This window comes from Haemaphysalis longicornis, unplaced genomic scaffold (assembly GCF_048455015.1).
Source record: "Haemaphysalis longicornis isolate Haplotype H1 unplaced genomic scaffold, Haemaphysalis longicornis Haplotype H1 scaffold_2, whole genome shotgun sequence".
Classification (NCBI taxonomy): domain Eukaryota; kingdom Metazoa; phylum Arthropoda; class Arachnida; order Ixodida; family Ixodidae; genus Haemaphysalis; species Haemaphysalis longicornis.
This window is the reverse complement of record NW_027526295.1, coordinates 247051535-247074530: the sequence shown is the minus strand read 5'-3', so window position 1 is coordinate 247074530 and position 22996 is coordinate 247051535. Positions and strand designations below refer to the sequence as shown.

The 22996-nt window shown below is 46.5% G+C and overlaps 1 protein-coding gene across 1 annotated transcript in view; it reads right to left on the bottom strand.

Moving 5' to 3' along the window:
• Positions 1 to 1207: 1207 nt before the first annotated feature.
• Positions 1208 to 22996, bottom strand: part of LOC144170324 (dual oxidase maturation factor 1-like) — a 33379-nt gene continuing 11590 nt past the window's right edge. Inside the window, exons 6-11 of the mRNA XM_077700052.1 lie at positions 16163 to 16316; positions 14736 to 14959; positions 13353 to 13469; positions 11936 to 12051; positions 9433 to 9614; positions 1208 to 1495 (exon numbers count right to left, since the gene is read on the bottom strand). Of these exons, the coding sequence (XP_077556178.1) occupies positions 1444 to 1495; positions 9433 to 9614; positions 11936 to 12051; positions 13353 to 13469; positions 14736 to 14959; positions 16163 to 16316 (845 nt within the window). The 3' untranslated portion in view covers positions 1208 to 1443. The remainder of the gene's footprint in view (positions 1496 to 9432; positions 9615 to 11935; positions 12052 to 13352; positions 13470 to 14735; positions 14960 to 16162; positions 16317 to 22996) is intronic.

Below are 22996 nucleotides of genomic sequence, written 5' to 3'. Positions count from 1 at the left end.
TGCGAGTTTCTGGACTAGACAAAGCTTCGTAATTCTTCCATTGTGCGCATGGCTACATCTGTACGCGTCTGCGTCGTCATGTATGTTTTGACTACTTTTTCTTGTTAGGCGCTCTGCGTCTCCTGGGCTCCGTTCGCTCTTTTTTTTTTTACTTAACTTTATTTAGAGTTTTTTTCTTGCATTTCATTGCGTGCCATTTTTTATTTAACTTTTGTTTTCTCTCTATTTTGTTGCTTCCCCGATCTCTCACATTCACTTCACTGCATTGTAATCACCCCCATCTGGCGTAGCAAGCACTGCCGCTAGCAGAGCTGACCTCTCCAGCCCACATTAAAGAGTCTCTCTCTCTCTCTCTCTCTCTCTCTCTCTCTCTCTCTCTCTCTCTCTCTCTCTCTCTCTCTCTCTCTCTCTCTCTCTCTGCTAACAAAAGCGTGTCTGATGCTCAACCGTTGCGTTGAAAATAGAGTTACATCTGAGTACGCTTTCAGAAACGACGACGTGACTGTACATGTTGAAGAAACCTGTTTGGTGAGCACGCGGTAAGTAGCCTAATAATCACTGTGAGAATTGTGAAAACAATAGCAACTACCGCCATCTTAAGATTTTTGGGTTCAGAATTGCGCCTCTTGTCTTTGTGTCCCATTCCGCTGCTGCTAGCGGTTGTTTTTCGGGAGTTAGTTGAACTTGATGACTAGGTTGGCTGAACTAAAAAGAGCGCCGAACAGTAAATGCTAGCTGCTCGGTAACATCAGTAATGATCTCAAACGGAACCCGAAAGCGAAGGTTGAGGCTAAACAGTGTTCGTATTGGTGCCGATTTTTAAACTAGACATTTGTAGGCTCTTGTAGGCACAACGGCTTCAACGGCAAAATATACATTTATAGGCACTATAAAAACACCATAAAAGTGCATCTGAACCTCTAACTCATGCTCATATATCAAAGTGTCGTGATAGGAGCGCAAGGAACAGTACAGGCGTTTGCCTAACATCCCGCATCTACACGAACTATAGCCCACTAGCGCTTGGGCCGTTATCTGACCGCCTTGGACGCGACGTTTCCCCTCCTGTCTTGTTCTTGCTCCGTGTCCGAGGCTCTACAAGGCGAAAGAGCTGCACGCTAAGATGCCCGAACCTACGAAGTGACGACAAAAGTGACGGTTTATAATCCTGAAGAAAAAAAAATGAATGAAATCCTTTCAATGGTGCTTGTATGGATACCGTATTCAACAACTTTATTCCTGCGAAAAATAAGCGAGTGACATACAAACAAATGGTTCGATCGCGTTGTACAGATGACGGATAAGTGCCAGTGAGTGCGGAATATATATCAGTATATAGGTAGTGGATTGCTAACGCCAAGAGGGCGGCTTCTCCGCGATGGTCGTTTTCCATTTGACACCATCGCGGTGTTGCCCTCGGATTTTCTTCCTTTCTTTCTTCTTCTAGCGCTTGAGCGTGTCCATGAGAATGTTCTCCTTGGAGCTTGAGTCGAACCTGCAAAAAAGCAAGTGCGTGCGAATTGTTGGATGGAAAGAAGACGATGTCTTTAATAGTTGATACTATCACAACGTGCTACAAATAGTTGAAATTGTATTGGTAGCACATTATTTCCTTTTTACTGTGAAGTAGTATACCTCTATCATTCGAGCAAATTTTCGTTGCGATGTCAGCAGAAAACTATCATCATTAAGAAAGCGGGCACTTAACTACCCAGGGGGACTGGCTATACCAGTAAAGATTACAGTTGCGTCAGTACACGCCTCTGCATATCATTGACCCTAAATGCAGCTTCAAGATGCCTCCTGGGCTCAGCAAGCGGGAGGAAGCGGCATTGCATCGCCTACGTCTCAACGTGGCGTGCACACGGCATTTCCTCTGCAAAATTCAGCAGGACTCTTCACCACTCTGTCCAACTTGCCATGTAACAGACGACATCAAACATGTCATCTGTACCTGTCCAAATTTCACAGTGCCAAGCAGTCTCTCCTAACAGCTTTGTGTATGCCACACCACGCAGGCCTTGAACTAAGGGCAGTTTTGGGCCCTTGGTTGGACCCACGCCAGGCCGTACGGGCTACCAAAGCTCTGTTGGTGTTCTTGCGTACTACTGGCTTGGAACAAGTGCTGTGACCAACTTGACTTCCAAACTCTGTGTATGTGCTTTCCAAACTCTGTAAATGCGGTTGAACAGTCGTGCGCAACACCTCGTTTTTTTATTATTTATTTATTTATTTATTTATTTATTTATTTATTTATTTATTTATTTATTTATTTATTTATTTATTTTAGTTCACAGAACCTCATATTTTCGTTCATTCATATGGTGTAGCATGCTAAGAGATATGGCTCGGCTAACCTCGCTTTTACCATTAAATGCACTTTCTCTCTCTCTCTCTCTCTCTCTCTCTCTCTCTCTCTCTCTCTCTCTCTCTCTCTCTCTCTCTCTCTCAGTTGCGTAAGCTCGTCACCACGCTTTCATATATAAAAACGGAGACCGGAAAAGCATACCTCTACCACCCAAGCAAATCTTCGTGGCGATTTCAGCAGAAAACTATCATCATTAAGAAGGCATACACATACCGACAGCAGGCAGATAACTACCCAAGGGGACTGGTCATACCGGTAAAGATTATGGTTGCGTAAGCTACTCCGAGTGCAAAAGTACCCAACAGCATAGAAATCACGTAGTGACGTCACCACGCTTTCATATATAAAAACGGAGACCGGTACATCACCTCCTTCAGTTCATTCCACGGAGCAGTAATTATTGGTTCATTCCAGGCTACCTTGGGTAGACCACGGAAAGTAAAGACGCCAGAAGAACAGCCAGAAGAACAAGAACACAAACCAGTCGTGAATGCCGTTGTGCAGTAATAGAAAGTGTGGTTAAGTATTTTTCTGGTTTCACTCTTTGTAGAGCCACGTGTGAGAATGCAAATGACGTCGCATGGGTCATCGCTGTGGGCATCGTTTACAGCTTCGCAGTCCAAGCATCACCACAGCGGTGATTGGAACCACATTTTTCGTTCTAAGGTGCGAGTAGGCATACGCGGAGTGAGGAAGAGCTCTCTACAAGCTAATTAAGTCTTTTTTTCCACATGCTATGCTCAGCATAGCACGTAGGCAGCGTGCTATATATGCATAGGTGTTGAGTTCGCACGATAAGAACAGAAAGATGTTCCCGAAATTAAGGGGGAAAGGTTTGTCGCTGAGTAGCCTACGGATAAATCTTGTGCGATGTAGAGACTCTTGGGTTTAGTGTTGTTTTCCAAATGCTATTCTCGGTTCATGAACCTGCGCAATGTTTCTGTACATCTGTAAATGATCAACTACGACGAACCTGTCCCGTCGTTGTTTAAAGTGCACAGTTATGGCATGCAGGTTTTTGACGGTAACTGGAGCCGAGGACGCCTAATATTGCATTCCAAGAACTGCACATTTCCGACCTTTGCCATCGAAAAACTGGGGACAAAAGGAAGTCTCGTTGTGAAAAGCGCGTCATCGCTTCATTATCATTTTTGCATCCCTTGAGAAGCTTGTTGTCCTCGGGATTGGATCAATGCTTCATACATAGGCCATTTTTCGACAGTATATCTGCTCAAGACAGGGAACGTCTAAATCACGATATTATGCCATTGGGGCGTCCAAATATACGGTGAATATAATTTAATCACTGATACCCAGTTGGTGATCCTCATTAGCAGAAACACGTTGAAGGAAAAACCAGTCACTTTCTGTTTGTGACCGTCTCGTGTATTTCACATATGCCGCGCAGAGAATTATAAGCCGCATAGAAAGCCCTGACAATGCGGTCAACATTTTAAATAATTTTAATTAAATAATTAAATGAATTATGAATTTATTTATTTATTTATTTATTTATTTATTTATTTATTTATTTATTTATTTGTTTATTTATTTATTTATTTATTTATTTATTTATTTATTTATTTATTTATTTATTTATTTATTTATTTATTTATTTATTTATTTATTTATTTATTTCGTCACGGGACGTGGCGGACGATCCTTGTGGCGCCGTGGCCCACCAGCAACGACGATAAGGAAGGAGCTGTACGCGGGGGCGGCCAGCCCGGGCTCAGTTATAGCCGCATGTAGATAAAACATCGCTTCATCGCTACATTTATCGTGTAATTCGACGCCGCGTTACTATTTATTTAAATTAGAATGGGGCGAAAATTGTCTCCCCCTCCTGCACACGCCTATGGTGAAGGGCAGTGATTACTAGAGACCGGATTTTAGGCAAATGCCTATTTTTTTCCGTGCGTTCCTATCACCCCATTTCGATATATAAGCACGAATTGGAGGTCAAGGATGGCTTTTATGGTGGTATTATAGTGCCTATAAATGCCTATTTTGGGTGTTGGTGCCTAAACTCCGATAAATGCCTATAAATGCCTTTTTTTTTCTCAAATTGGCGCCTAAATCAGAACTATGTAGCGTCAAGTTTCGCTTTCGAGTGCAATTGGATAGCTTTATTCATTCTACCTGGGAATATTTACTATTCTGAATTCTATGGGTTTGAACCTGGTCCTCTTTTTAACACTCCCCCCCCCCCCCGCCCCGTTCCTTTGCGCCGGTGCAACCGGAGCGGCGGCTCCTGCATGCTTTACGGGTGGCTTTCCCGCAGGACTTTGGCGGTGGACGCACAACTCTACTCCCCAGGGGAACTATGATACCGTCAGGGGCAAAGAAAGTGATGGGGAAAAATTACGCCCACCTCCCCTCGCGGGAACCCTGGTGTGATGCAACGCATCTGGGTGGTTCCATTGGTGTTTCCGTTGGGTTGATTCTCTAAAGGAACCGTCGCATCAAGCAATCGTCGAGTACTGCGAGAGAGTGCAAACGGAGCACGGACGACCGTCGACTGAGACCGCGTTCGCTATCGGAGAGAGGAGAGGAGGAGAGTGGAGGGGAGACACACCTGTACCGCCACCGCCGCCGCCGCTGTTAGGCGAGAGCGTTCGCTATCGGAGAGAGGAGAGGAGGAGAGTGGAGGAGAGACGGACGCCGCCGTCGGATAGTTGAAAGGTTCACCACCAGGGGAGAAATTGGCTCTAGGCGATTGGACCCGAACCAATAGGAGGCACCCTTCCCTTATAATCCGGTCTTTCAACGTGCACGGTCTGGCTTTCTCCGCTGCCCTTTTCAGCCATGCCGAAACGGAAGACGCCCAGAAGTGCGTTGATCTGACAGTGGACACTTAACTCACCATGCTACAGAATAGACGGAGAAACCGTGTTCTGCCAACCGTGCGGAAAAAAGGTGAGCCGACGAGTTTTTACGTGGCGTGAGTGCTTCATGTGTTATTCGAAACCACGGCCCCTCGATCAAGTGCGCTTGATCCAGGGGCCGTGGTCGAACTCGAAACTATGCAAAGTTGTCCATTGCGCCGCCTTGGTTGGCGCCTGGGCGTCATGGCCGCGATTCGCTGTTATTGCTTTTTGTTTATACTGCCCCTTCTTCTAAGAAAAAAGAGGAGGCACCTTTGTATTTTGAATACGGCAGACAGCGTTCCTTTCGGTGCCTGCATTTTTTCAAACGTTGGTTATTTTGATTGCTAGCATTGTTTATAAGTTCTAAACTTTCAATACCATTGAGATTATTGAAATGAAATATTTTAGATACTTTCAGAAGGAGATTAAAATTTTAATGTACCGTCCCTGTGTGCTGCGTTAAGTGAAAATCCAGAAATTTCTTAATCAAACGAGAAATTGATCGGTTGGTACTGAAGGATGATGTTTCAAAACTAGCGCTGATGAACGGAGCGTGTTTTTAAGACATGCACTGGACATCCGTTAAATCGAAGTCCACCTCGTAGCTACTCGGTTAATTACATGCAGACGCTAGCTAGAATTACCGAAGTACGCCACGCTAAATTAACACGCAATTGAATCTGGTATCTTACTCCCCCGCCGTGCCACCGTGAAATTTAGGGTATTGATGGCGCGCGCCGAGTCAGTTGAACAGAACGTCAATGGAATCTCACCTTCTTGTTTTTCAAGCACGTTTTTGTGGTATGACACGCGTAGCAGCGCGGCGCTCAAGTGCAGTTATACCATCTAATAGGACGCAGCAGGGGTGTTCGAGCGCTTCTCTGCGGAAGTTAGAATGTTTATTGATGCTTATCGTATTTATTTGTCTTCTGTTGGCATGTCAAGACGCTTAGTATGCTAGCATGTTTATCTGCGCTGTGATGTTGAATATACGCTTCGTATTTAAGAAATCCTAACGCATTTGCGCAGATTCCTTGCGAGAAGAAGTACCACCTGGCTCAGCATGAGAAGACGGCAAGTCCCCTGGCAAACCTTAAGCGGGACAAGCCCTCAACATCCAAACAGTCTTTTTTGACAACAGCTTTCAAGGACGACAGGACGAAAGCTTTCAACGTTGATTTGTGCGAGGCCCTGGTGGCCGTAAACATCCCTTGGACCAAAATTGAAAATCCCGTGCTGAAACAATTTCTACAAAAATACTGCAATCACAACGTGCCGTCTGAGTCTACTTTGAGGAAGAACTACCTCCGGGCTTTGTATGAACAGACATTAGCAAGAATCAGAGAAGACCTTGGCGACTCCTGCATTTGGATTTCCGTAGACTAAACAACAGACGTCAAAGGGCACTTTGTCGCTCACTTTCTTGGTGGGAAGCTTGCAGCGCACGAGAAGACAAGGGCTTTCCTCGTGTGTTCGAAACCTTTGGAGAGAACAAATGGGGAGTCTGTAGCATTCTTTGTAAACGAATCCCTAAAGGTTCTTTACCCTACAGGAGTCGAGGCCACCAAGGTTCTGTTGCTCTACACAGACGCTGCAGCCTACATGCACAAGGCCGCTCATCTCCTGAAGTCCTTCTACCCGCAGATGCTCCATGTCACCTGCCTAGCGCATGCGCTTCATCGTGTTTGCGAGGAACTGAGGAAGCACTTCACTGACGTCAACGAGCTTATTGGTTCAGCCAAGGCCGTGTTCCTGAAGGCACCCTCTCGCGTGCGCGTCTTCAAGGAGATGCTGCCTGATGTGCCCCTTCCGCCAGAACCCGTCGTCACACGATGGGGAACGTGGCTAGAAGCTGTTGAGTACTACAACTGCTACTTTTCGGACATCAAGGCCGTGATCAACGGCCTTCCAATTGACGAGAGTGTTGCAGTCACAAAGGCTCAAGCTGTCCTCTCCATGAATAGCCTTCCAGGAGACCTCGAGTACCTTTGCGCCAACTTCACGTTCTTAGCGGATTCTATAAAAAAACTTGAAAGTGCGGGAGAAACTCTTGTTACGAACGTTGCGCTAATTCTCCAGGCACAGGAAAGAATCGCCACCGTTCCCGAAGGACCCGTCGTCGAAAAGGCACGTGCGAAGCTCCAATCAGTCTTGGATAAAAACAAGGGGTTTTCTGTCCTTAAAGAAGCTTCAGAAGTCCTTGCTGGTGAGCACTGTAGGATCCCAGTGTCAATTAACCCATCGAATCTTCCCAAGTATAAGTACGCACCAATCACATCTGTCGACGTCGAGCGTTCGTTCTCCGCGTACAAACTCATTCTCAGCGACAAGAGGCACAATTTTGAACCCGGAAATCTGGAGATGCTGGTAGTTACCTATTGTTTCTATAATTTTCATAGTGATTCTTAAACTAGGTTCCGCGTTCTGTCCAAACACAATTCTTAATATTTATATTTCGAGTGAGTGTATGTGTATTTAGCAGTGTTGAAAGGTCTTGCCTGTATAATTAAGGTACCTGTAGAAAATGGCTAAAGTTTGTACGTAAGTTCTCACGTAACAACATGTTAATTTCTTAACAAACCTTGTCTATCTTGCATTTATTATTTTCTTGCTTTATTGTAATTTAATTGCGTCAGGCAAACATAACTTTGCGCTTTTATAAATCAGTATTACCATATTTCAAGTATTGTTTCTCCTGCCTGTTTCACAATATGCGACACTTGAGTGACTTTCGCATCTGAACATGTATGTAAGCAATGCGCTTGTGAAATTAAGCCAATTGATCGCCATTAGTCCAGAGGTATTACGGGTCAATTCCACGTCTAAGGTCAATGTATAGAACTTGTTATGAGATAAAAATAAAGAATTGAATTGAATTGAATTGAACTGTTACTGCCATTGTGGCCTCATAGCAATGATATTTTTGGATTTCCTGTCGTGCTTACAGTTCGCTCACGTCTTTACTTGAAATTATTAGCATTTATCTAAAAATTTATTGCGCCTATTTTATTCTTTTTAGTGCCTAAAACGTTCTTTTTGCCGCCTATTTTTGGCGCCTAAAACGTGCTTTTTTAGTGCCTAAAAATCCAGCCTCTAGTGCTTACCTTGCAAATGTTGGGGGACCCCACGATGATACTATCGCAATTAAAAAGTAATATGTTGATACCTGTCATATTGTGAAAAAAAAAAAAACCTTGCAGCTGAACCATGCACATAGTATTTCGATGTCCGCGTTTTAGGGGCGAAGCTTCTTAGGGACTCGAGCTGACGGAGTCTCATGTCGTCGTAGTATTCCGTAGTATTAAAACACCGGGACACTCGTTTTCCAGTGCCTCGCGCTAGAACATAACGCGTACTAAAAGAACACACCGGGGCACTCCTTCTCCAACGCCTCGTGCTAGAACGTTTCATCTGCGTGGGAAAAACGCGTACTAAAGGAACCCACCGGGGCACTTTGAACATTGGTGAACATTATTCTCTGCTAAAAATGTACGCTGTACCACTCCCCTCTACAATGCCCTTGGGCCATGAGGGTACATGAAATAAATAAATAAATAAACTCATTTTCTAACGTCTCGCGCTAGAACGCTTCTTGCTTCAAAGACACAAGACTTTTACAGCAAAGTTGTATACCTCTACCCCTCAACGGGTTCATCTCCGTGGGCAAAAACGCCAAGGCGCCAAGAATTCACTTATACACTGCATGCTTCGCCTCTCCCCAGGTTTCACGTCAGTGGAAATGACCCGGGGATTTTTTGGTGTGTGTGGTTTCCCTGCACAATTTAAATGGTACGCAAGAAGCCCACTTTTAACCCACTTTCTTGCGTTGGCGACAAGGGTCACGTTGGCAAAAAAAAAAGAGAAAAGCCAAGGGGGGAGGGGGGGGTCGCTGAGGGACTCTCCCTAAAGTGCCCTTACTGATGGCCCCCTTGGAGTCCACGGACCGCCATTCCAGAACCACTGGTGTCGTGCATGGCAGGAATGATGTCCGCCCCTTGCCTAAATTGACTTCAACAGGTGTTTGACAGCGGAATATGAAGACGAGGTTTCTACAAAACTGAGTATAGACAATGGCCATCGCTGTTATTTGTCCATTCTAATTTCTGAAGTCTTGTTCGCGCTGCGCTATTCAACACGGCGGACGTCAACATTGCAATGATAGTCCGACGGGAGCGGCAGCGAAGCAGTGTTCACCGAGGAGTAGCGAAGCCGTCGGGGGCCTGCAGCGTGTTCTCGTAGATGGGGTTCTCGTCGTCCTCTTCCTGCACGGCGGGCGGCACCGCGGGGAGCCTGCGCCGCGGGGCTGGGGCGGGCTTCCGCACGGACACCACCTGGTAACGGTTGTACGCGCTCCGCTTGCGCAGGGCGGGTGCCTCCTGCGACGCACAGACAACACAGAAGACGGCACGTCAACGCGGAAGCCTATGCTGCAACACCCAGCTGCAGCGCAAGGAAATTTCTAATTCTTCAAGGTTAGGGGGGGTTGAAGCGTCGAAGCTACACCTGACCCGCCGCGGTGGCTCAGTGGCTAAGGCGTTGCGCTGCTGAGCACGAGGTCGCGGGTTCGATTCCCGGCCGCGGCGGCCGCTTTTCTGATGGAGGCGAAAAGCAAAAACGCCCGTGTGTACGAGATTTCGGCGCACGATAAAGATCCCCAGGTGGTCAAAATTAATCCGGAGCCCTCCACTACGGCGCGCCTCATCGCCTGCGTTGCGTCGGCGCGTTAAACCTCACAATCAATCAATCAATCAAGCTACACCTGAGCTGTGAGGTGCGCCGTAGCGGAAGGTCCCGGATTTATTTCGACCACCTGGGCATCTTTAACGAGTGCTGCAGTCTCGACGCACGGGCAATTTCGTTTTTCGCCTTCAACAGAAATACAGCCGCCGCGGCCGGGAATCGAACCCGCGCGTCCTTGGGCTCAGCGGCACAACGTCTTAGCCCCTGAGCCACTGTGGCGGATCGCAACAAAGTTTCACTCCTTGTAACGTACAGTGATCCCTCGTTGTAACGAAGCCGCCCTCGGCATACGAAACTGACTTCGTTATAAGATGAACCTCGTTAAAATTGAGTGTGGTTCGTTAACAGTGCAGTGGACGTCATGAAACACTTTGAATAAAGCGATTTCGTTGTAACGAGTGTTCACTCCATCTCACTGCTGACATGCCACTGAGCATCGCTACATAGCGCTATAAAAGCGAACTCGCGGGAAAATTTGCGAGTCATTAAGCTTTCACCCTTAGGTGGCACGAAATGGGTGATAATGATGGCGATACCACCTCGCTTACTGTGAATCGCCTTTTTTTTTTTTTAGTCTTGAAGGCACGTAATTGATCTTTTTTGGGCAGAGCAAGCTTTGGATGATGCGGCTATTACACACGAATGTCGCAGAGGTGCGCCGTTCAATGGCGATCTTGAGTGGCGTGTTCCAAACAGCCCATGCGTCACACATTCTCTGCGCCATATACATAGGGACGAAACTATGCGTCTCGAAGGCGGTACAGTGCGAAATCGATGAAAACGCGAACGTCGTTTCACCGAGAGGGGCACTTCGGAGCCATTCGTGTTTCCCTAGGCTTTCACTCGACCTCTGCAATCAAATTAATTAGATGGCGTCAAGAGTCGGCGCCGCGCGATAACCGGGAGAGGTTATATCTTGACGGGGACCAGTGAATGCCTACTGGCTCGTCCATAGCATACTGTTCCCCCACTATAATTTTCTTCATTTACCACGGACAAGTGATTATATATGTCCTTGTTTAGCAACTGCAGTGCACAGTAGTGCATCTGACCACTGGCTTACTTAAGCTGGGCGTGCCCATAAGGGGCGGAGGGGGGGTACCCCGTCTCTTTAATACTTTTAAAATTTTTGTTGTTGTTTATAACCCCTCCTTCGCATTTCTGCAATCCTTGTTAATAGCTCCGGTGTATTGTAATGTTATGTGTCGGTAGTTTCACCCATTGGGCTTGCTTTATTCCCTTTGTACACCCATTGTATCTGCACCCATATTTATCTGTCTTGATATATGGCATTGTAAAAAGCCCTTCACTTTTGTTTCTGATTTATGCTGGTTTCTCCTCGCTGCTTTTATAATTCTTGTTGTTGTTTATAACCCCTCCTTCGCATTTATGCAATCTTTGTTAATAGTTTCCGTGTATTGTTTTGTAATGCGGGAATATTTTCCCCCATTAGGATTGGTTTATTCAAAATGTATCGCCCCTTATTCAATGCTCCGTAATAGGGCGTGGAAGGTAATTTTAAATAAATAAATAAAGAAAGAAACAAATAAATAAATAAATAAATAAATAAATAAATAAATAAATAAATAAATAAATAAATCCGCGCTGTCGGTTGATAAGCTTTTGTATACGTCTCAAACCTGAATGCGGTCGGATATTGGCCACTGACAGTAATTAAGCGTGCCCGCGGGCACGTCCATTGTCTGCATGGACCCTGGCTGGCAAACTAAGCTTTCTTTTGTGCAACAATCCGCAGCCTAATTGTAAATGCGGATGAAGGACTGAGTACTTTCGTTTTTCATCATGCGGACTGTCTCCCGCTTCCCACATATATGCCTATCTGTACGCGCTGCATGCAACATGGCACTCAGTTGGTTCAAATTCCAACGTTTACTGCCATTTTTTGTTCTTGCGCAACACAAAGCCTCTAACCACGCTTCACGCTCTGGTCGCTTACGTATTCAGGACCGTCGGTGCCGTATCCCGGCACTGCACTGCTGGGAGACAGTAGGGCGGTGTCCGTCGCCGCTGGCGACTTGTCCCCGCCTATGTCTTTTTTGCGGGCTATGGGATCTGCAAGAAAAACATGCGTAAAAGCATGAAGGCATATTTGCTGATATGAACTGCAATTTTCGCTATGATTAGCAAGTAGGTTTTCTTGGGGCGACGTCCTTTCTCATTCTGGCAAGAATCCGCCTCCAAGATTCGGGGCTAATTAGCAACACATGAAACAGAATTGCAGACGGAAACAAATTTATAGAGCTTCGTCTTAGAAGGCCGGAGCTTTGGACGCGCTTTCAGCATCAAAACGCGTTTCAGGAGCTAGTAATGAGCAGGAACGATGACGGCGCAGTGCACTCTGAGATTGAGTTATTCCACTGGTACCAAAAATACCACAGATTGCAAAATGACATCGACCAATGACAAATCGACAAATGACATCGACATTGCTTTAAAGGCCAAAAATGACATCGACGCGGTCTTTACAATCCCCGAAGTACGTGTGATAAAGTACCCTTTTACCTGTAGAAAAATATTCGCATGGCGACAATTGCGATCGAGTCTGCAGCAGTGTGTGGGATCAGTACTTACATTGCACATTACTAAAAAAACTCAGGGAAGCTTGCACTCACGCGCAAGACCTGAATGACGAAGCCGTTATATACGTGATCATTGACGGACACAAAGTTGAGTTTTAGTATCGTTGTGCTGTCGTGGTTGACGTCGGCGGCATGGCATTTCAATGACCTTACGTTGAGCAAGGGCAGATGAAGCTCGTCGTTTTCGTCGACGTTTTCGTACGCCACTCTGCAAGCGCGACTTTAGCGGATGCTTTGCACTCTGAGCCTCTCAAAGCGCGGCCTCTTCCTCGGCCGTGCGTACTATCCGCGGATTGGCCATGTGGAGTCAATGATCACCTATACAGCAGCTTCGACATTCAAGTCGCGGCTCTTCTACGGTACAGAGCGCGTGCGCACGACGACACAAGGACGAACGAACGAGGGGCGTACGCTATGACGTGTGTTTCGCGTTCCGAGAAAGTGCTGCCACGATACGGCGAACGCTGGAGCTCTTTTGTGGCCAATGTTGGCGCTTGAAGAACGCGCGCTCGAGCCATTTGGCGAACGCTGGAGTTTTTTTTTTTTTTTTTGCCAATACTGGCCAATCTCCCAAAGTGAGTATGCGTAGCTTGACGAACGTGAACTCGAGGTGCGCTCGGCGTTTTCTTGGTATTTTTAACTGTGCCGAAACCATATACACAAACGATTTGCTCAATAGCCTCGCTGTTAAAAAAAAAACTCCGCGATTTATCGAATCCCAGTCGTCAATGTGTACAAAGGTCACTTCGCGCATAAACAAGGAGATGCACTGACCGTCGTAGATCTCCTCGTAGTCCTGGAGGATATCGATGTCAAAAAATTCAGCGATTACGTCCGGGTAACGCAGATCCATGAACAGCACCACAGCGCCAACCAGCAGGCACACCAGCCCTACACCGAACAAGAGTTGGGGTCGCGCTTTTACAGGAGAAAAAGGAACTTTCAGAGCATTGCTCGTTATGTTCATTGTCTTCGTGCCAATATCATCATCATTATTATTATTATTATTATCAAAACTCAATGGCAAGTACCTATTTGGGGCATGCAAAAAGGGATACATATATATGCATTCAAGATTTTCTTTCTGCTTCAGGTCGTTTGAATTGCTGAAGGGTGCCAATTAATGGGTAATTCGGGTTTTATTCATAACGCAGTTTCCTTTTATGGCCTCTTTCCGGAAATAAATTAGTATTTTGAGGTCCTCACGTATTTCAACAACCAATTTAGCCCTTGTGGGTACGTGCCAATAACTTTGAGGGCGTCATCATCTTGTGGTGGCGGTAGCACAACAGAGTGACCGGCGAAAGAAACTTATACAGTACTGGCGGATAAATACAATGATAATTTGACCATGACTTATGCCCGAGAAGGCCGAAGCCTCCAGGCAAGCGAAAGCTGAATAACCGCCACACGTTCGGGTAATTGTCTGCCTCTTTTAAAGCGAAAGCTCTACTACGCTACATTTTTCAAGGTCATTTATTGAGTCGCAAGTTCTTCAGCCGCCTAGGCGCAAGCTGCGCTTTTCTTTTTTATCGCTTCGCTCTTTCGGAGCGCCGCTTCTGCGATACCACGTGATTAAGCGAGAGTAAAACGGCTGCTTCGCCTGCGCTTGATCACTCAGCGCCGGCTGTGCCGTCTGTGGGTGCGCTTCAACGCGAGCGAGCCACGTAACTAGGCGAGGGTTACACGGCTGCTTCGCCGGCGCTTGGTCCCTCAGTCTCACCATCGATGTCGCGAAGGCTGGGCTATTTGTGCGTGCCCTTCAGCGCAAGCGAAAGGATGAAAGAATCATCCAGTAGACGGTAAGCTACGAAATCTCGAGTAAAGTTAAAATTTCATGAAACTTTCAGTGCATCTTTCGTTCATGATAACCTGAGCCATATTTTTCTTTAGCTCTAACTGCTTGCGTAAGCATAATTATCGCAACGCAGTCGCGCATGAGGCCTATTTCACTCAAGATTTGGATGAATGCAGCCAACATCTCAGTTGTCAACTCAGCTCTCTGACATTAAAGCTATGCTAAGATAAATTGCGCATGAATCGTGCTTAAAAAATTGTGCTGAATGGGGACCCGATTTTTTCCAACGAGCAACATGGCACCTCCGTTGGCGCCAGTCTGCGATTCCCGCGATCACTGCCGCCTCGATCAGCACGAACCGTTGACGAGGTTCATCCAGTAGCACCAGCCGTAGTGCATGCGTATCACCGCGAGTTCGTCGCCGTGGTAGAAGGGTATCTCCAGCGGGATGAAGTTGCGCACGCTGGCGTACACCAGAGCGCCGGCGATGAGGCACGTGCCGGTCAGCATGAGCACGCAGGCGCCGTACCACAGCACGCTGAAGAACACCAGGTTGCTGATCACCCAGAGCGGGAAAGCCGTCCTGCGGGCACCCCGACAGAACACCGACCCGTGTGAGACTACTTTCCTCCTCCTGGTGGACAGGCTTGGAAAACAGTGGCTCAGTGGCTGTAGGGCGTTGCGCTGCTGAGCCCAAGGACGCAGGTTCGATCCCGGCCGCGGTGTCCGCTTTTCAGATTATTCCGGAGCCCTCCACTATGGCGTGCATCATGGCGTGCAACTGAATATTATCTAGAACAACTAGTGGTTCCTAAATGGGGGTCTCCCGAAGCCCTTCCACACCAACCCCCAACCCCCACTTAATTTCTCATTTCTCTCTATACCCCGCTGGAATTGAAAATAGGTGGCTCCGCTACATGGCTTCCACGTTCAATTTCTCCGCATAGCCCACGTTTTAACGTGGTCTTTCTGCACAACGCGCCAGCTATGCGAAAAAGTCAAGACTGCAAGACTTCTAGCTGCAACAGCAAATTGTTTGACAATATGACAAGCAAGGCATAAAAGTCAGTTAAAGAAGGCGCGCATTGAGCACGTGTGTGGGCGAAGTATAAGCTGCGAGAGCAAACATTACGACACCGATCAAGATGTACTTCATCGGGGGGTCCCCCATCACTTTCGCAAGCCCAAAAGAGGTGCCCGTTGCACTCATGGCTGAGAGTCACTGTCTTAGAACAATGAAGGCACGCTGGCCGATGGGGCGCTTTGTATATAATAACAATCATGTCTCTGCCCTCTCTGGATTCATTGTTTGCTCCCAAGTTTTCTTACGTCATTCCTCCATTGAGTCTGCCCTTGCTTCTAGTCCCATCTCCCCCCGAGAGAAAATATTTGAACTGCTTTTAGCTGGTCTCTGCTGGTTTCTGCTGGTCCCAACTAGGCTGCTACTGGTCTCAACTAGGCCACTGTTGGTCCCAACAGGGCTTCAGTTGGTACCAGCAAGGCTGTAGTTGGTCCCAACTGGGCTGCAGTTGGGACCAACAGTTGCTTCCAGGACTTCTTGGTGCCCAAATGGTCTCTACTATAAGGAGCTACTGGAACCAGCAAATCATCAACAGAAACCAGCTAGGACAACTACAGCTCAACCTTCTGCACCTAAAACGAATAAATATAAGCCTGGTCCCGAAACAACAACAGAGCACTGCAGTGATCCGCAGCCATTACCTTAGTGGTTCGCGCCGCATGACAAGTCCCACCCAACTGCAATTCTTTTTTCTTCGGTACTCACCATAGGAGTATGTGCGTGTACCAGCCGGCGATGCGGTAGTTCCTGCCGAAGCGGATGCCTTCGCCGTCGAAGGTGAAGTACTCGGCAATCCACAAGATGGGCAGGGGTGTGCCGCGTACCTGGGCTTCCCGGAAGTCCCGGTTGAAGTGGCCGGCTGCGCGGAGTCACCAACCGCGCATTGATTTCGAGTGCATTCGAGGTGGATTATCACACGTTGGGATCTTGGTGAGATCTCTGGATATACTTTTAACAGCGAAGCTGTTTAGCAATTCGTTGATTCCAGCATTTCACAAAACTCAGTATAACAGCACAAAGAAAAGAAATCAGCGGCAGCGGCAGGATTCCAACCTGTGCCTGGTAGATCAACGGAGTTAGAGTCAGTCATCTTACTCACTCGGCTACGACGATTTATGTTAACACGAAAGTGTTTTATTCCCGGATACACAAATGTTTCACTGATGCCATACCGTCATGGAAGTGACGTCAGTACAACAGAGCAAGCGGCCTGTAAAGAGTGCACCCCAGCACACAGGGTCTTCTTGCGGGGAAGCAACCTTTAGTACTAAAGGGTACGTTATACTTAAGGTTGTTCGTTTTCAGGTTTTATATTTTAACACGAGGGTGTTTTATGCCGGTATACACCAATATTTCGCTGTCGTCATATCCGTCACGGAAATGACGCCAGTACACCTTTGCCGAAGTGACCCGCTAGCAGGACGTCGCTCGCCAAGCACGCCCACAAGACAACCGCCGACCGGCAAATCGTGCTCAGCTTCAAATTTCGCTGCACATTTCACTTTTGCGTTTTACCGCTTCCTGTGACAGAGAAATCAGGCAAGGTTTTTATTGCATGGAAGCCTAGCACGAAAACCTCCAAAATAGCACCATAGCTACAATGAGGGTACGTTCACTGACACATATTTTAAAAGTCAGGTAGGCTCATGCATGCCTCAAGAATATGCAACTAGTCCGGCGGCTGCGATAGTGCCGCATAGATACTATACACAAGCTCACATTGTTCACGAACGATTGACTTAGTTCTCCGAGGTTCCTCCGCATTGCGGTCAATCATGCGACACTTCCATAGGCTAAACAACCCATTCAGCACAAAAGGTCGTAGGGCACGAAACAGTTCTTCATTATTGGCAAGATCGTATACTGCACGGGGTGTTATCTATGTGCTCTTTAAGAGTCCGCTGCAGAACATAAAAAAACACAACATCCTGACACAAAACAAAGCAGTGATCAGTTGTCTCGGGCTGGTTACACAAGCGTCAGTTCACATACCAAGGCACATATACCCCTTTACTATTGAGCCATGCTTTTACAGGCAGCGTGGATGTACGCAACTTAAAAAAGAAAGTTTTTGCAGCCGCTTGGATGCACATTTTCTTGACGCGCTTCAACACACTGTCATCTAAAAACATCAGTTATGGTTGACGGTTAATGGGCACCGGAAATACTTTCAATAAATACACCCGTCAACTCCTTCCTGGAGAAACCGTACAGGTACTCAAGAGAAAAATGCACAATAAGAAACGTGAAAGTGTCAGCAACCTGTTTAATAAAAAAGTCAAATGAGAATACAATTTATGCCGAATAAAAACCTTTAAAAAGCATTATCAGCCATTTCGAAAAAGAAGAACCGCGAAACGAGCTGATGAACTTGGACCGCCATACGACGGTAGCCAACACTCTATGAAATGCTTGAACCTTATTTCGTGCGCAGCTAAGTACCTGCAGAACATAAACAAGTTTGGACACGAGAATTGCATTGCACAGTTCTTCCCGCGCAAATATCGACAGCTCCCGCCCCATGCATGCCTGCGTTTTGCACTTAACAACAGTAAGCGCAGAAGACCAATGAGGCCCACTTTTGATGTAGAGGAACCCCAAGCTACTTTATTGTTTCAGAGTTCCATGTTATGCCTCATATTGACGCGGTTGCGTACCCTACCAGCCCTTTCAAAAACCTGTTGATTTCTCAAGGTCCACCTCAGCTCCACTTACGTTGCGAAACCTCTGTCAGCGTCATTGCCTCCATAACACTTTTTTGTCCGTGCAAAAAAAGACAAGGTCATATGCATAAGCTAAAACCTTGACTTCACAGTTTGCCTGGAAGAAACCATGAATGACACTGCTTTGAAGTATACTAACGTACAGTGGTTCAATGTAGAAACCGAATAAAAGGGGTGATAAAGGGCAACCTTGCCGTATAGAGGATCTAATGGGAATAGGTCTAGAGAGTTCGCGGTTTAGGATCAGTCCGGTCGCACAGCTTTTGTAACAGAGAGATATGCATTTATACAAAGCTTCCCCTAGCCCATCTGACTCCAGAACAGCAAAAAGTGAAGAATGTCTAACCTTGTCAAATGCTTTAGAAAGATCAATTTGACCGGGAGCGCAACCTGCCCAGCGCCATCGGATACGCGCTCCAGTATCGAGCAAGCAATATGGATGTTCGTCTGAATGCCCCGCCCCTGAATCCCGCAAGTCTGGTGTGAACCTACCATGCGTGTGATTACAATATGTAGCCTGCGTTCCTGCAACTTCGCGAATATCTTGTAATTCACGTTTACAGGGATATCCACCTGTAGCCACCCAACCTTTCCAAATTTTCCGCATTGTCACTCTTGGGGATTAATAAGGTATAACCTTGGTAAAATGTAAGAAGTAGAACGTCGATTTTATAGGCCTTTGTAAATACTTCATGTAAGGCAGGTCACTCGAGAATTTTTGGTGGAATTCCGAAGTGAGGCCATCAGGTCCAGGTGACTTATGGGTTTACAGTTTTGGAATGACAATTTTCACTTCTTCAAGCGTAATTGGTCCTTCTACAAGAGCCCGCTCATCGTCACTGAGCTTAGGAAAGGAGTGGAGGAATACGCTGAGATCCGGCGTACTACGGTTACCCGCGTTGCCATTAAAGAGTTTTTCATAATGGGGAAAAAATGTCCCAAGTAAACCGCGGGTATAAGGATAGCGATCTCGACTATAACTTTTTCTAGTGCTAACTGCCTTTCATCACCAAATGCGCGTTGTGTTGGAGGCTCCTGCAAAAACCTGCGCGTTCTTGACCGAACCAGGTCTCCCCGATATTTTCCCGTCATATGCTGCTTATTGCTTTATCAAATTTCATCAAAAAATGCCCTGGCATCAGCTCTTTCAGCCTCATGTAACTGCATGAAGGAGCTGTTGAGTTCACGCATGTGAAGTCACTTCAAAAAGGATGCCCAAGCTGACGCCTCTATAGCTAAGTTTTTAATCTCTTGTTTAAAAAGGTCCCATTTTTGGAAAATATTAAGGCTTGAAAGTTCGAATGTATCTTTCAAGCAAGCTGCTGTGATTCGTTGAAAAAATAGTTAGTACCCAAGTACCCAAGACTCAAACGGCTTACTCACTCGGCTATCACTGTGGGGAGAGGAATCACGCCACCTGCTCGACACCGAACACGTGATAGGGTACACCTTGCACCTGTGGGCGCCTAGTTTAAGTGCACGTGTTCCGTTCATTCGTTCTGCTTCTTCGATTTGCTTCTTCTTCGCCGTTATAGCAACGAAGATGGAGCAGAGGTCGTTGCGGTGACGAAGAAGGAGCAAATTGGCTGCAATCGTGCAATCGTCGTGATGGTCGTGAAGGTTGCGTGCAGCTTCGCTACATTCAAGTCTGACGCGTTAATGCGAGCTTCCTTCGTTTTTTTTTTTTTTTTTTTTTTTCAGTGAGGACAAACCACTCACTGCATCGCGAAGGCTTCTACGTCGCGGAAACAATCAAATCAATCGAGATACATAAATCTAACTTCATTGAAATGGTCATTGAAATTTGTGCAGTCCTTATATATTTGGTAAAGATAACGTGTACAAGAGCAACGAATTAAACATTAAAGCAGGAAGGAACTGAGAATTTATTGCGATGTATATAGCTTGTGCCTCTTCAGTCTGAGCCGAGGAAAAGCCTGAAATGCGCGGGATCATTATTATAATGATAACTGTATGCGGTGATAATCTGTGGCTGGAAGTTTTAAACCGGGTTCTAGCGTAGCCGGTAATCCCTAGAGGGTGTTGGGTGACGCACTTGATCACTTTGCATCAATTCCCGACGTCAATAGCGTAACGAAGACAGAGCCGTTTTTGAGTAAACGATCCTCACAATGTTCGTACTGCATGGAAGACGTTCACACTGCAGGAGGCAAGGTGCTCCCTTTGAGGACACAATCTCTTTGAAACAATATAAGGATCCTGCGTTGGAGTTTTGGCGACAAGCAGCGCCCCTAGTGGCCGACGCCTCTGGGTAGTACAAAAGCAGACGACCCTCACAGCTCTCCATGTGTTTTCAATTACAAGCCAGAGCGGAAGTTTGTTGTACTTAATTTAATCCCATTGTGGTGCGTTTAAGTGACTGCTGAATAGAAGCCCCAGGCGGCACAGAAAGTGTGCCCCAAGACCGGCCCGTCTATGGCCGCTTTCTGGCATGTCCGGCCAGCATCCAGGTTCTGGCAGCCACTGATCATGCGTTGAACGGCCAACATTCGGCAACCAGCGATTCGGTATTTTTCCGTCCGCCCGTGTCCGGACGCACAACGGCAGCTAACCGGCTGCCAGATATTCAGTTCTCTTACGGCTGCCGATGTTGAGAAAGAGAACGGCCGAAGTACGGCCTTAGGGCATCCGTTTTTTCTTCGGGAAGCGGTAATCGGCCGAAGCACGGCAAGCGACCGGCCACAGAATATGCGTATTCTTGCGGCAGTTGGTGTTTGAAAGGAGACCGGCCGGAGCGCGGCGGCCGTGCATTCGTTGTTTCAAAGGTGAACCGCGCGTCCGGCGGTAGAATATTCGTTTTCTTCGGGCAACCAGTGTTATGAAGGATACCGGCCGACGTACGGCCCCAGAATATACGTTTTTCATTCGGTTAGCTGTCCTCGGCCGAATTACGGCAAGCGAATGGCCACAGAATATTTGGCAACCGGTGTTAAAGAGGAGACCGGCCTACGTAAGGTATCTGGTTATACGTCATTTTTTCGGCAAACGGCATACAGCCGAACAACGGCACGTGCCTGGGCGCCGAGAATTCATGCACAGACGTGTTTGGAAGGAGACCGACCGGTGTTTTACTGGGGGGAGAAAAAGCCGTTAGGGAGCCGAACGACGGGGACGCGTTTTTCATCCGCTCCGTGTTTCTACGTTTTAAATGAACGAACATCGTTTGTCAAACAGTAATGAGTGTTCTCGGTGAACGGTCAAGGTGCAAGGACTCACTGGACATTAGCAGGGAACCTTTTAGGCCATCGAAATGTCATTTATTGCCCCAAGAAGACTGTGCCACACCGACGGGTGAGCTAAGCCTCGCCAGTAATCGGTGCTACCACGCCTCTGCCGCCGGCTTCGTCGACGCATCAGCTCGAGGCTATTCGCTCCCTCAAGAAATGGAGAGCATTGGAGACATCGGCCCGGCAGAGATATCCGATCCGAGATGGAGATGGTTCACCAAAATAACTGCCCTTCAAGGGCGTCGAGCAAGCGGCCACCACGCAGGAGCTAAACCGCCACCATGTCAAGGACTCCCCACCAAAGAAAGGCAAGTGCGAGCAAAAGCGCAAGTTATTCTGCTTACAATTAAACTGCGACAAGCAATGTTGCACTATGTTGTTGGTGATAAACGTAGAAGAGACTCGCTCGTGCATTGGTCGGATCAACTTCATGCCCTGCACTATGTTACTTCATGGGATTTTACGACTGCCTATTAAGAAAAAAAATTATTTTAAATTTGCGATAACAACAGAGCCTTGTCACTGACGAAGCCTAGCTGTTAATTTAGTTCCGATGTTTGAAGGTGAGCTTATGACTCATTTGGTTAATCGTAATCGCCAGCATCCTAGCAAACACGGATTTTGTAAGGATTTTCTTGCTCAACGCAGATTGTTGAGTTCACACACGATTTGGCTCTTGAAATAGATAAGCTTAAAGTGGTTGACTGTATATTCTTGGACGGCAAAAAAGGAAATGATAGTGTTCCATATCACCTTCTGCGTAGTACATTTTATCCTATGAACTGAATGAATCGGTTTTTGCATTGTTATTACTATTGGCCCTATAGATTTGTTCAAAAGTACTGTGTAGTTTACCGGACTATAGCGAATGAACGTGATTCCGTATACCTGCAGCTTTATTCGAATTTAATAACATCCTGGTGTGCTGATTCAGAAAAGTTTTTGGATGTTAAACAGTGTGTTAACGGCACCTTTACAAGAAAACCTTCATTCCAATTGAATACGTATACAGTAAATTACGCTGCTGTGACAACGGCCGAGGAATATAAATACCTAGGAGTTTATTTAGGGAGTGGTTAGAGGTTAAATAGGCAGGTTCACACCATAAAAGTTACGGCTGCATATGTTTTTGGCTTTCTGAGACGAAATTTCAGTGAACCTCCATCTAACTGAAAAGAACAACCGTATTTCACTCATGTGCGCTCAATCTTGGAGTACGCATGTGTTTTCGTGGATCCCTACACCAAAGAGCTGGTTGATACGCTCGAAAACATACAGAATATGTCAGTGCGATTCGTATTAGGTAATTGGCTCGCTCAACTTAGCATGAGAGAAAGTAAAAGTAAACTGAAATGGCAGGACATGAAAGATCACAGACGAAACCACAGGTTGAACTTTTTTAATATCTATCATTCGAAAACTGGAGTAGAAGGGGAGAAGTATGTCCAAGCGCCATTCTACATATCGCAAAGTGGGACCGCTAGCTTAAAGCAAATTATTAACTTTGCTTTAAAGGTGACGCCTCGCGCGATTCATTTTATTTTACATCAATACTGCAGTGTAATTAT